The sequence below is a fragment of the Phallusia mammillata genome, chromosome 4 (assembly GCF_965637545.1).
Source record: "Phallusia mammillata chromosome 4, kaPhaMamm4.hap1.1, whole genome shotgun sequence".
Taxonomy (NCBI): Eukaryota; Metazoa; Chordata; class Ascidiacea; order Phlebobranchia; family Ascidiidae; genus Phallusia; species Phallusia mammillata.
In genome coordinates, this window is record NC_137255.1 from 3,388,066 (window position 1) to 3,400,072 (window position 12,007).

Consider the following 12,007-nt stretch of genomic DNA (forward strand, 5'->3'; position numbering starts at 1 on the left):
TACGTTTGAAATATAAAAGTAAAGCTAATCCCGTTTGGAAAAGCTGTCCTAATAATTACAAAAAAACAACATTATATTAGTCCACAAAATTATGACAAATTCATCGTTAAATTGTTTTTTTGAAACGTTTTATGATGTACAGACATTGAACAAAACAACTAACTTATTCTGGATTTTAATTGCTCAAACATAAATCAATCAAAATAAATGCAAGTATAAATATTGTAAAGAGAATGTTATTTAACATTGATAAATTGGTTTGAATGTCAACAAAAACAAACAAAAAAACTAAACAATGGAAAAGAACAAGCGGGGCCCCAACGCGCCTGTTGTGTATTTCAACAAAGAACGCAATAAGCAATCGCAAATACTTTAAACATAGCAAAGTACAAAATTGCATCGGCCTTGACTTCTAACGTGGCGGTCAAAGTCCTAACCGGTAACTGGCGACGTGGTTCTACCCTCGAGCCGGGTACAACTTGTGAGAATATGTCAATAAACAGGTGTTGACAAAAAAGCCTGGGGACATAAGTGCTTCAAACCGCAGTTGTATGTTCTTAGTGACCTCAAAACCGTGCTTATTATGATCAATGGACGTGGGAGTGGTTGTAAAACAAACCGCGGTGTTTCACAACGTTTGATGAGGGTTTTGTGGAAGGGTTGCGGCGGATTCGTTTCGATGTATGTAATACGGTTCGGTGTGCCACAAAGAGCGCCAGTGATAGCGATCTGATAAGTGTGGTTTTTATAGGAAGGTTTGGTTGGTGTCGCAAATACAGTAAAGTTTAGCGCTTTTTTTGCTAAAAAAATTATCTAACCATGTTGGTTTTGAAGTGTTGATTAAGTCTTAAAACAAAAATTTTCAGTATAAATTGTCGAGGAAATTGGGTCGTGGGACATTACATTTATTCTAATGTTTCATCGTCTTGCAATAATTTAAGACTTAATAAGTCTACAATTTAAACAGGAAAACCAAAACAAACAAAAGGCTTCGAATCGTTAGCTTACTATTTTTTATCACAACTACATAAATTTGTTGGTTAATTTGTGGCGTTATGACGCAATATAACATGAATGTTGATAAAACTTGTTCTGTTACTTACGTTTAGTCATTAACAAAATCACAGGCCTTAAAGTTGTATTGCAGATTTATAAAGTTTAAAAACTTCATAGAAAAGGCATGGCGTGGTTTTTGCACAGTGGTAAATTCTTCACTTGATAATCCGCTGCATTCCAAACGTTGCCAGGTTAACTGAGTTTGGTTGGTACGGCAAAGACTTAGATGCGGTTATTGTGGCTATGAGCTTAAATCCAGCGAACATTCGTTTTCTGTTAAATTTTTAGAACTTTTCTTGGGCAAGAAATCAATAAGAATTTTTCATTAACACGAATTATTCCTCATAGCAATTTGATTGATGTAATTGAGCTAATTAATAACAATATTTTGTTTTTTAAAATTGCAGAAAAAACGCCAACTTGACCTTTTAATATTAAGACAATGCACTTGTAAAATCATTAAAAGTAAAAAAGGGATTACGATATTTTTATCTTATTTGAGTTTCTGACTTACATCGGGTTAAAAACAAAACAATTAAAGAATCGTGCTTTTTTTGACGTTACTGGCCCATCGACTGTTTAATCAGTAAAAATATCAGGATACGCCCTTTTGCAGTATTTTTGAACCTTAAACGAACCAGTTCAACAGGCACTCTAAGATGGTAGACAACTAAACATACAACCCTTATACTTTCCACGTGGCCACGAGTCAAGGTCATTTCGCCCTTGTGGTAAAATACAGAGACGGCAAAGGCAATTAGAGGAACTTAACAACCGTCTAAGAACCGGTCCTACCTTGAGTCTACGCCGGTTAGAACGGACATACCAGTTGGTAAGGAGGTCCACAAATTTGACCAACCGAGGCACAACGGTGTAGAGGCGGTAAGCTGTAAAGGACATAAGATAGCAGTTATTGGCGGTTGAAAATTTCTGGAATGTATTGTTTATTGCTGGCCCTTGGGGTGTTCAAGCGACAAGTGCTTGTTGGCAAATGGACAGTATGGTTAAAGTTTAGCCACCAGATCATTAGTGACGGTCGTTACTGTGTATGAAAGTGGCTGATTACTTGGTCAGAACTAGATACAAGTTGAACAAATCACTAAGTCATTTATTGTAAGCAGTAAATTCGCAGGGTGCTAAGAAATGCAGATTGTCCTAAAACAGTATTTTCATTTCGTATTATGTACACCAGGATTCGGCAGCCTTTAAGGCGACGCGTGCCAATTTACTTGTTGTTTCCATGTGTTAATGACCTCGCGTGCCAACGTTTTTCTAAATAATAGTGGTTCGTGCCAGCAGATATCAATAAACCAGAGTGTTTTGTGCATGTTAGGCTGAATTTTGGAACAATGGCATGAGAAAAACTGAAAACAAGCAGTGTAACAGGGTAAATTGTTACTTCAATATAAACACGCAAATCGGTTGGCGTGCCATGAAAAATCACCGCGCGTGCGAACAATTGGCACGCGTACCAGGAGTTGCTGACCCCTGATGTAAACAGTGGTTAATTCTGTAATAATATTGCATACTAAGATTTCAACACATAGGAATGTGTAAAAGCGCATTGTGCAATCAAGTATCTTTGTTACAAACACATTTTCAAAACAGCTTAATAGAAAATTTACTTTCAAAAACTGCAATGAAAGTTTACAGACACTTCTTATTACCATGTCTAGTTACAAACGCCTAATTAAACAACAAAATTTAGTTACCGACGTTCATTTTTGAAAGTTGTAGAATTTAGACAAAGTCTTTGAATAACGAAAAGTTAGTTTTTGCTCAAGTAAAAAAGCTGCGATGTCAAGTAGTGACGATTAAGTTGATCGATTTTGTAAAGTAAACTTGCATGTCGTTAGCCAAAGATAATGAGAATTTGTGGCTGTGAAAATCGTTTTCGTTTTAAACAAACATTTCTGACCGATTTGTCCTTTCGGAATGTTAAAATTTCAGTTTCTGAACTTCAGCATATAAACGTAATGCTTAGGTCAGTCTAAGGTATTTCACGGTGTCATAAACGAGGTTATATCGATGTGCAGTTCTAACAGCATCAGCATTCTCGGAAAATTAGCGGTCGCTGCATATGTCTGCAGGCAGCCGCTGATTTTCGAAGAATGCAACAGAGTAGCGACATTTGTTAGCTGTGATAAGACGTTGTACAGGTCGCAATTACAACATTGCAAAGATAATATGGGTGTTCAGGATCTTTTAAAGCGATGTGGCAATTAAGGGCAGTTTTTTTCTGTCGTGTATCTGTTTTATACAGCTAAAGGCCTAAAAGTACAAGACGTTTTTAGTCTTAATTGTGATTTTTGAGTTGATAAGCCGATATTTTGTATTAATATTTCTTTTCTTCAAAATTGAACAAGAAAAAAATTGCTTTTTCATGAACGTCATTTACCGAGCAGTAGTTAGTTAAAGCAACTAACTGGTGTTTTCATTTGTATGAAGCGAGCGCAAAGATCAAAACATATTATATGATATCCGTGCTTGTTTGGTTCCACTAAAGTTTGTTGTATTCCTTTTGTTGTCGAATGAGCACACAACGTAGAAAAATATTGACAGTTAAACCAAATCGTAAGCTTGTTGATGCCTCTACGAATGAAAAGGATTAACTTATCAATATACACAGACGTGCGTAAAACTTTACATTTTAAATATATTTTCATTTCGGACCTTCAAAGAAACTGCGGTTGTCGCATAGTCCTCAACAAAGTTGCAAACGGCCCAAAATTGGCCCCATTACGGGGCAAACATGTTTATTGTCTGAAATTTGCTGAAATTGCGACACAAAGTAGGCGAAGTTAGACTAGAATCAAACCTGTTTCATCTTAAGTTAAGCTGAACCCGGACTGAAAAGCCTTGCCTAACTTAGAAAATGATAAGACATAGCATTTTCATTTTATACTAATTTCATCCAAGGACCCCCTAGGTAGGAACATGCCCACTTGGGGGTCCACAAACCCCACGTTGAAAACACCGCTCAAAAAAGACAAGTTTTTTTGTGTAGAACCACGTAGTATATATGTTGAACCCTAGGTCGCAAAATGCATTTAAATAATAGGACATTTCTTGCTAGTACCATAACCTCCGGTGATTTGCTTTACTAAACAACACACATCTTGTTTGTTGCGATAAAAACGCGATAAACGAAGCCACAAGCTGCTGAGGTCTTATTACTCGTGTGAAAGCCACACACGTTTTGGGTTTTAACGGCTTTTGAGCGTCCTGCGGCTTTAGTCAAGACTTCCGTGCAAGCTAGTGGCGCGTGGACATCAATAAACAGTGACTCATTTGCGATACCCGATATGAGAAGAAACGGACTGACCAGTCATATGCGCATTGATGTAGAAAGTGGTGCACAAAACGATAAAGGTCAAATAAAATAATTCTTTCAATCCGCCCCCACGCAAGAATTTAAGTTTCCTTAACCCCACGCGAAAAATGTTATTTTTTAGGAGAAACTTTTGATTTGATAAAGATCGAGGTGTTATGTTTTCCACATGTGAGAGGAATAGCAAAATTCGAGAAGCACATAGGCCGTTGTTTTGAGAAAAAACTTCTTATCTTAGGCGGTGTACCACTGCGCTGCGCAAGACGCAAGTTATAAATCGATTTTTTTCGTGTATTTATTTACAGCAAACAAACCCGAAATTGAGTGAGTCTGAATGTTTGAGGTTAATGTTGGTCTAGTGGCAAGTACAAATATTTTTTCACGTATGTGCGAACGCTGTTTTGATTCACTAGCTAAACCACATAAAGCCACATTTAAACACTGGTTAACCTTTTAAGTTGTAAACGCCAATTAGTAACAAGTAACAAAAAAGCTTTTACGATTTGGTGCAAAAAAAATTTAGCGATTTTCGGATTTCGCAATAAGAGATAAAATTTGCGATATTATATCGTGGTGTGGTTATGCGTCAACGTCTGTCATAAGCTAAAAACCGCACAGAATTCTCCTTAGGCTTCTTCAACCGGTGTAAACTTGACGTCAAAGATATCACCGTCGGAGACTTATAGACCAATATACACAAACCGCCGGAGAGAAAGGTGTGACACGTAAAACCATAAAAACAAGTTTGATTTTCCGCTTGTGCGTACAAAACGTAGACACATAGTCTTCACGTGTAATACGTGGCTCGTGGTGAACGGATTAAACGCCCTGTTAAAGGCGTGAAGTAATTTGCCGGGCGAGCTGTCTTTCTTGCTTACGACAGGTACTTAGATATTGTGGCCCTTAATTTCTCCGAAACTTTTAATTGCGTTTGAAAGGAGCAACTAGGGAGAGTTTTGACACCTCCGAAAGGTCGCTATGTGATAAAATTGTGGCAATATCAATATTGTGTATCCTGGTTGATTCCGAATGGCCTAGGTTTTTATACACTAAGTGTTAAACTTGTAATAATTAAACACTGCGTGCCGAGTCAAAAACTCAAAACGAAAATGGCCATGACCAATCTGGCACTCGTATCAAACGTGTAGGAACCTTAATATAGCATGTAACAAAAACAGAACTGACAATTATTGACAGTGCTAATTCAAGAAACCAATTTTCCTCACTTAAAATACTGCCGCCCACATGCCGGCGGGAGGCCAACCACATTTTCACCGCAAAGTCGAATCCAAATGCCGCGAAAATTTGAGAAAGTCCCGATGTGATTTCTGGTTTAACCAGCCGTGCGCACGGGCCCCAGAAGACAAGATGTCATTAAAGCGTAACTTAATATACAACGTTGCCTGCGGTGGGTCTTAGAGCGAGCGTTACCGCCTTGGAAGTTGAAAATAGACGCCAATCTACGTTATGACGCAGTAGCCACACATCGAAAGGTTGGTTGCCCACATTTTTTCATACAGTTGCAGATTTTCGCCCTTTTTTCACTTCATTTCCGCAGACCGAGTATTTAAGGCGAACGACCTGTAGTATTGGTCAGAAAGGACTGTAGCCAGTCTGCGGTGTGAGCATGGGCTCAAACAGTCCACTTTGTTTACTATTGCAGTTGTGTGTATACGTTAAGCTGAGTTTAATATTGAAATTTAGTATTTATTTTTCCAGTGTGTATTAGACGCATTAAAAAGTCCAAGTTTCTAAATTAGGTAGTATTGCAAAAAAAAATCCTAAACACTTTGAAAATTGTTTGGTTAGCATTTTTGCTTTTTGCAAGACAAATTTAATATCGCATTTACCGTGCAAAAAAACGGGGCTTTTTAAGTAGGGGCTCTTGAGTCGATTGTAAATGCAAGGGCGTTTCAAGGTTATCACATCGCCTTTTGACGGGCGATGTCACAAACAAACAAGCAAAATGATCGAGCGATATTATAAACAGTTTTAATCCGGCGTTTGAGCGCACTTGTGTGCAAAGCAAAATGTTACATTTATTCTTATTTTGAACTATTTTCAGGCATTTATTTCAACGAAAAGTTACATTAAGGTTTATGAAACTGTTACTGAACCTTGTGTGGGCCTGTCGAGTGCCAAGATCACCAACTGTGAGGTTTCTATCTACAACTACAACCATCATGAACACACAAAGCACTCGAATTCAAGGATGCAACAAGCCGAAAAAGTAAGTATAGGTCCTTGATTAAAGCTACAAAAAATCAATTGTTTTCCATATAAGAAAAATAACCAAGTATTTAAGTCGATAATAACATGATAATTGTATAAAAAAGCTTCTAGTATGATTATCCCGTTAGCAAACTGCGAATAGCCATCATTCAAAAACGGTCTTATTAAGCGCCGGAATAGAACCTCGTTGTTTTTTGTTTGTTTATTCGAGATTGGTTCGCGTCTTAAAACATACCACGAACGGATGAGCTTGGAAACACGCCCCTTATTATAAATCTACAGATGTCACTTTACTTAACAAATGCATAAACACAATTCGCCTTGCACCTAAAAGCAGAAACGGCCTGTTTTAGTGCAGGATACTTTAGCAATTAAGAATTTGATTTTGATAAGTTTCATTACATTCATTGGTGGAATTAATTTTTTTTGTCAGCCGGTTCTATCACAAAAGTCATATTTTTGAGCCGGTTCTGTTACAAATAGTTCATTGACAGTAACCAGTAATTGCTAACCGATTTGCTAACTTTATTGCAGTTTTGTTTTGGCTAACTTTTTCGCAGTTTATCATCATAAGGCGGTAAAATTGTTTTTGTGCATCACATTTGGAAATGCCTTCTTCAGAGTCAGTAGCCGCTGAATGATAGGCTGTAAACACTGGGGCGCGTTCCGGAGCAATACGCTGTGTATATTTTGTTAACCACCAAGCACGCAGAATATTTTTTGGGGGCCTAGCAGTAGGGTTTGATGTGAGTGTTAACGAATGCTGTCACTTCAGAGTGTTGCTGCAAAAGAACCGCATGCCTTCGAAGGTTCGTTAAATTAAAATGAAACGGTCCTATGCACAATTGTATGCCGGGCCGGGATTTTTGGATCGGGTTTTGGCCAACATTTGAATTAAAACGCGATTCGGGTCTGACGTTACATTGGACATCATTTGTGTCCAAATTTCACCTGAATAAATCTACCATCGTGGGTTTAACATTGCATTTGCGCCAGCTTTCAATCTTGTAATTTCAGGTTTGGGTCCGCCTACAATCGCATAGATCTCCAAAAACGCCACATGAGCCTTTACCTCAAATTCATTTTAACATTTTTTTTTAGACTCGGAACAGTCGAAATGTCGACGGGCAGCGATCAATGGAACGTAATCCGTGAAGTCTTTGTAAACTGTTTCCACCACTACCCGCTTTACAAATACATGGTACCCGACCAATCAAAGAGGGACGCCTTTCTTCGCGCCTACCTTGATGCTAATTATGACGTCACAGTGGGAAGTGGAGAGGGGGTCCTGTTGGCCATCAAAGCGCCGAGCGATGAGAACAACAACAAATGTGATAAAATGGATGTGGTGGGTGGTGTGTTGTTTGTACCGCCATCTAGCGACGGATGTGGATGGGCGATCGGGAGTGACGAACCTTACTGGAGGGCTTACGACAAACATGGACTAGGCAGGATTTCACCAGAAGGCTTGGAGCGTGTTAAAAGGTGAGAATGAATGAAAATTGTTGTTACCTTCGTAAAAAAAGCAAATTGCCAAAAATTGCAATTTTGAAGTCGAGAAAAAAACTTGTTTGTTACCCAACTATAGCGCGACATATATCCGACTGTTGAGCGAGAACGCAGAGCTCGATAGTGTGTCGATGCAAAACACTTATCGACATTACAGCCTGGCGTACCAAGGTCAAAAATCCGACCTAGATATTGTTGTGTAAAGTCATGACTGCCAAAACTGCATACACGAAGTTATTGATGAAAACTGGTCTGTATAATAATAAATTGCGAGGTGAAGCCAAAACCCAAAGCGAGATAAGGTCTTAAGATGTTAATTACGATTAAAATGTGCGTGACGGTGTTTGTACAGGGTAAAAACGCACTGTATATTGCGAAAATGACTCTTCGGACTTTATTGACCAGCTAAACTCCCCAAAAAAGATAATATCGTTCAGTCAAAAAAATAAATAAAAAATAAACGCTTTTCAAATAATGCTTTTTAAACGAGGTTCACCCAAAGTCGCAAGCGGGCCTGAACCCGAAAAGTACAAGCCCGAAACCCAGCCCAAACCAGACTTTAAAAATAAAACAAATTAGGTTCCGAATATTTCATTTAGGGCACGAATGCGCCTTGGTTTAAAGTCAGGTTCAAATGTAGCCGATTTTTATGCGAAATAAAGCCCGAACTCGAGCTAAAATCCATGACCCAGCGATGGGTTCACGTCGAACTTGAAAACGTGCAAAAAATGACTGCTTTCGAACTGTAGGCTGACAGTTGTAAGTGCTCTTCATTAATTTCCGACCTCTTATTCGTCTTATTCCCAATATATAATGTGGTTTTCGTTTTGCAGATATGAAGCCTGGGAGAACGACCACATAAGCCGCAGGGTGGCGTGCACGGGCATGTCAATGTGGAACGGTCTGTTCTGCGCTATTTCATCCGAGCACGCTTCACGGGGCCTTGGCAGTCACGTATACAAAGATGTTATGCGAATTTTGTCGCAGCACACAAAAAAGCGAAGGGAGTGCCACAGGGAAGGTTTTTGGACCCGTTTCATGAAGAACTTCAGCGCAAAGCAGCTTCACCGTTTCACCTTGCTCAATCACCGCGCTATTCCACTGGCTGCGATGGCCGAAAAAATGCAACAACAACAAATGAAACAGCCACAAGCGCCAAAAAATGACATTGTTGAAACTGTTGAGCCACTTGTAGCTGCTGTGAGCCACAGTGACCGTTCAGCGAGTTTTCATAAAGGCAACGGTTTCCACCCAGTTGCTAGAATTCCGTTTTATGACACCGATGGCACTATTCCATTCTACGCCCACATGCTTATCATGGACCCATTTGAAACTGGTCGTGTTGACCAATTTACGCAACGTTACAACCGGGCCAAAAAGACTTCCGCCGTCCCAAAATTTACAAAGGACATTCGAAAAGTCGTTGATGCAGCTATAGCGGCTAGAGATGATTTCGTAATGGTGGAAATGTAATTAAGGAAGCATTACATGTACTGTTTATTGATTTATTTTGATGCGCTTAATTTGCTGCTACTTTTGGCCGGTGGTTATATGGTTATATGTACAGCAAATAACAATTTTCGTTATTGTTTTTTCTTCAAACCATTCTTTAAATCTTGCCTTTTTTGTTCTTACCGATGCTTTTGTCCAATAAACGCGCCGAAATAATCTATGATGTGTAATAGTTTTGCTAAAAACAGGTAACTGTTTATCCTACACAAAGTATAACAGTGAAAACAAAAAGTTAATTCAATGTAAGATTGGAAAATTGAAAATATTGTCAAACAAAGCAAAAACTTGGCATACACAAAGACAAAATCGTTAAACCAGGCGAATAAACGAAGCTATAGGGAATTAAACTGGCGCCTGATCGCGACAATTTTGGTTGGGGCGTTTGTTTGCTTTTTAGCTACAATTTCGAGCCGCAGACAAAATACAAAGCGTATTACTTAGAAAACATGTAATTTTTGTTGCGCAAATTGCCTCAGTTTAAAAAGAAATAAAACGTGCTTTTTTAAATTATTTGCAGCAAGGCGTAGTAAAACAATAGGTTTGAAACAGGTTAAATTTATGAGATTAAAGCAACCATAGATAGTAAGTATGAAGGTTAGCAGGTAGAAATAACTACTTAAAACAGTGGTTCTCAACCTTTTTTCTTTCGTGGCCCACTTTCATTGCACAACAATTCTGTGGCCCAGTAATTTTTTATGAAAGAAAGAAAACAACTATAAAATAGGCTCTAACAAAAACTGCAGAACATATTTTAAACAGATTAAAGTTCAAAATAACTTAATGCAAAAAATCAAAAATCAGCACTTTCCCTTCTTTAATCAAGCATTTTCAGTTATGACCGAGTAATTGGACAATGGATATGCTGCTATTATCTGGCTTTATTGTAATCACAAAGAAGTTTATTACATCATAAACATACGGGGTTGCAAAAACTCAAAGTAACTTTGTACCGTAAATAGTTTAATTCAAATAATTTACATTCCTTCTCAATTCCTTCCAAGCCATTATTCTTGTAAAATTAAGTGTAGTGACACAATTAAAAGTAAATTCTTAAAACAAGCTTTCCTATTGATTGGTCTGTGCACAGCCATGGCCCAATCAAAATGCTTCCATGGCCCACTGGTTGAGAACCGCTGACTTAAAACGAGGCAAATAAACTATTGAATTGAATTATAGCTTCAGGCTTGAATCGTGATTTTATGAGCAAGTTTGCCAAGAAAAAAAGTAACCGCTTAAAAATCGTTTTATCCGACTAAACTGTATAACACGGTGTGACTATAGCGTATCTCTTCATGTTACCAATACACCCTAATTAGTTGCAGTTTTTGCAAAGCAAGACATGAAAAATCACTATAATTACGACCATTTTAAAGGTTTTAGAGTGAATTTTTGCGCCGCCCTTTCGGATCCTGTTTAGGACATACCAAGGGTATCTGTTACGCAACTTACAACGTTTAAACTGACAATAAGCAGGTTAGCGCACTGGCGTCAAGTTGAACCAAAAACACCATAAACAGAGTGATGTAGCTAATGGGGTTTTGGGAACTTTTTTAGTAATGATGGTATTCTTGGTTGTAAAAAAACACTATATTTCCGTTTTTTTTTGTTTTATAGCTTTTAAGCAAAAAGTCATATCTTGATTTGGTATTTTACATAAATGTTCGCATTAAATTAAACCTTCCAACCGGAGCCCATTTTGCGGAGGGCAAACGATTTAAAGATAATTAAACAATACTTTTATTTGTTACTTGAAGAAATAAAGCAGTAAATATTATTTTTAGTTGTTTCAAAAAAATCTTAGTTACCAACATGCAACACACCAAAAGGACAAGTGCCAAAATTAGATGTAAAATTGGAAGTAAAAATTACCGCTTATTTCAACGCCACTTCACCACCTAACGGTAAGATTGTTATCACTCATTCATTTAAAAAAGATTTATATCTATTACAAATCCAAACAACGCGATAATCAATCAAATGTTTAGGTCCTCTTACGTATCGTCATTTCAAATATAAGTTGCTGCGTTTACTTAAAAAATTACTTGATTCTTGACAGATACCACTGTGCACAACTCTTCAGTAAATGGTGCACCAAAATATATTTTGTATATTTATAGTTGGATGCGATAAAACTAAAAGCTATACAGCAAATAAAGAAAGACTCAATACGCATGAACCAAAGTGGTGGGCTGAAATCGTATTTAAGGACCGAAGCCGATCAATTAAAATACAACGCACGCTACGACATCAGTAAGTAAAAATTTTTAAGCCCTTCATTAAGTTTTGTTGGACCGTTCCAAAGCTTTACCTGGAATCAAAAATAGAGAAAACGATGTGGTCAAAGATGATTACTGTTATTTTTTGACA

General features: G+C 37.8%; 2 protein-coding genes across 2 annotated transcripts in view; one reads left to right on the forward strand and one right to left on the reverse strand.

Moving 5' to 3' along the window:
• LOC145222302 (isoleucine--tRNA ligase, cytoplasmic-like) overlaps nt 1-12,007 on the reverse strand; it is a 61,527-nt gene that overhangs the window by 21,454 nt on the left and 28,066 nt on the right. Inside the window, exon 16 of the mRNA XM_080088401.1 lies at nt 1,852-1,943. Coding sequence (XP_079944527.1) covers nt 1,852-1,943 — 92 coding nt within the window. The remainder of the gene's footprint in view (nt 1-1,851; nt 1,944-12,007) is intronic.
• LOC145222304 (uncharacterized) lies at nt 6,180-9,800 on the forward strand. The gene is made up of 3 exons (XM_080088403.1): nt 6,180-6,617; nt 7,721-8,104; nt 8,962-9,800. The coding sequence occupies exons 1-3, from the start codon at nt 6,487-6,489 to the stop codon at nt 9,599-9,601; spliced, it is 1,155 nt and encodes a 384-aa protein (XP_079944529.1). The 5' UTR covers nt 6,180-6,486; the 3' UTR covers nt 9,602-9,800.

Coding starts and splice junctions, on each gene's coding strand:
- LOC145222304 (XM_080088403.1), top strand. CDS start 6,487: ATGAAACTGTTACTGAACCTTGTGTGGGCCTGTCGAGTGCCAAGATCA. Junction 6,618..7,720: donor GGATGCAACAAGCCGAAAAA/GTAAGTATAGGT, acceptor ATTTTTTTTTAG/ACTCGGAACAGTCGAAATGT. Junction 8,105..8,961: donor GGCTTGGAGCGTGTTAAAAG/GTGAGAATGAAT, acceptor TTCGTTTTGCAG/ATATGAAGCCTGGGAGAACG.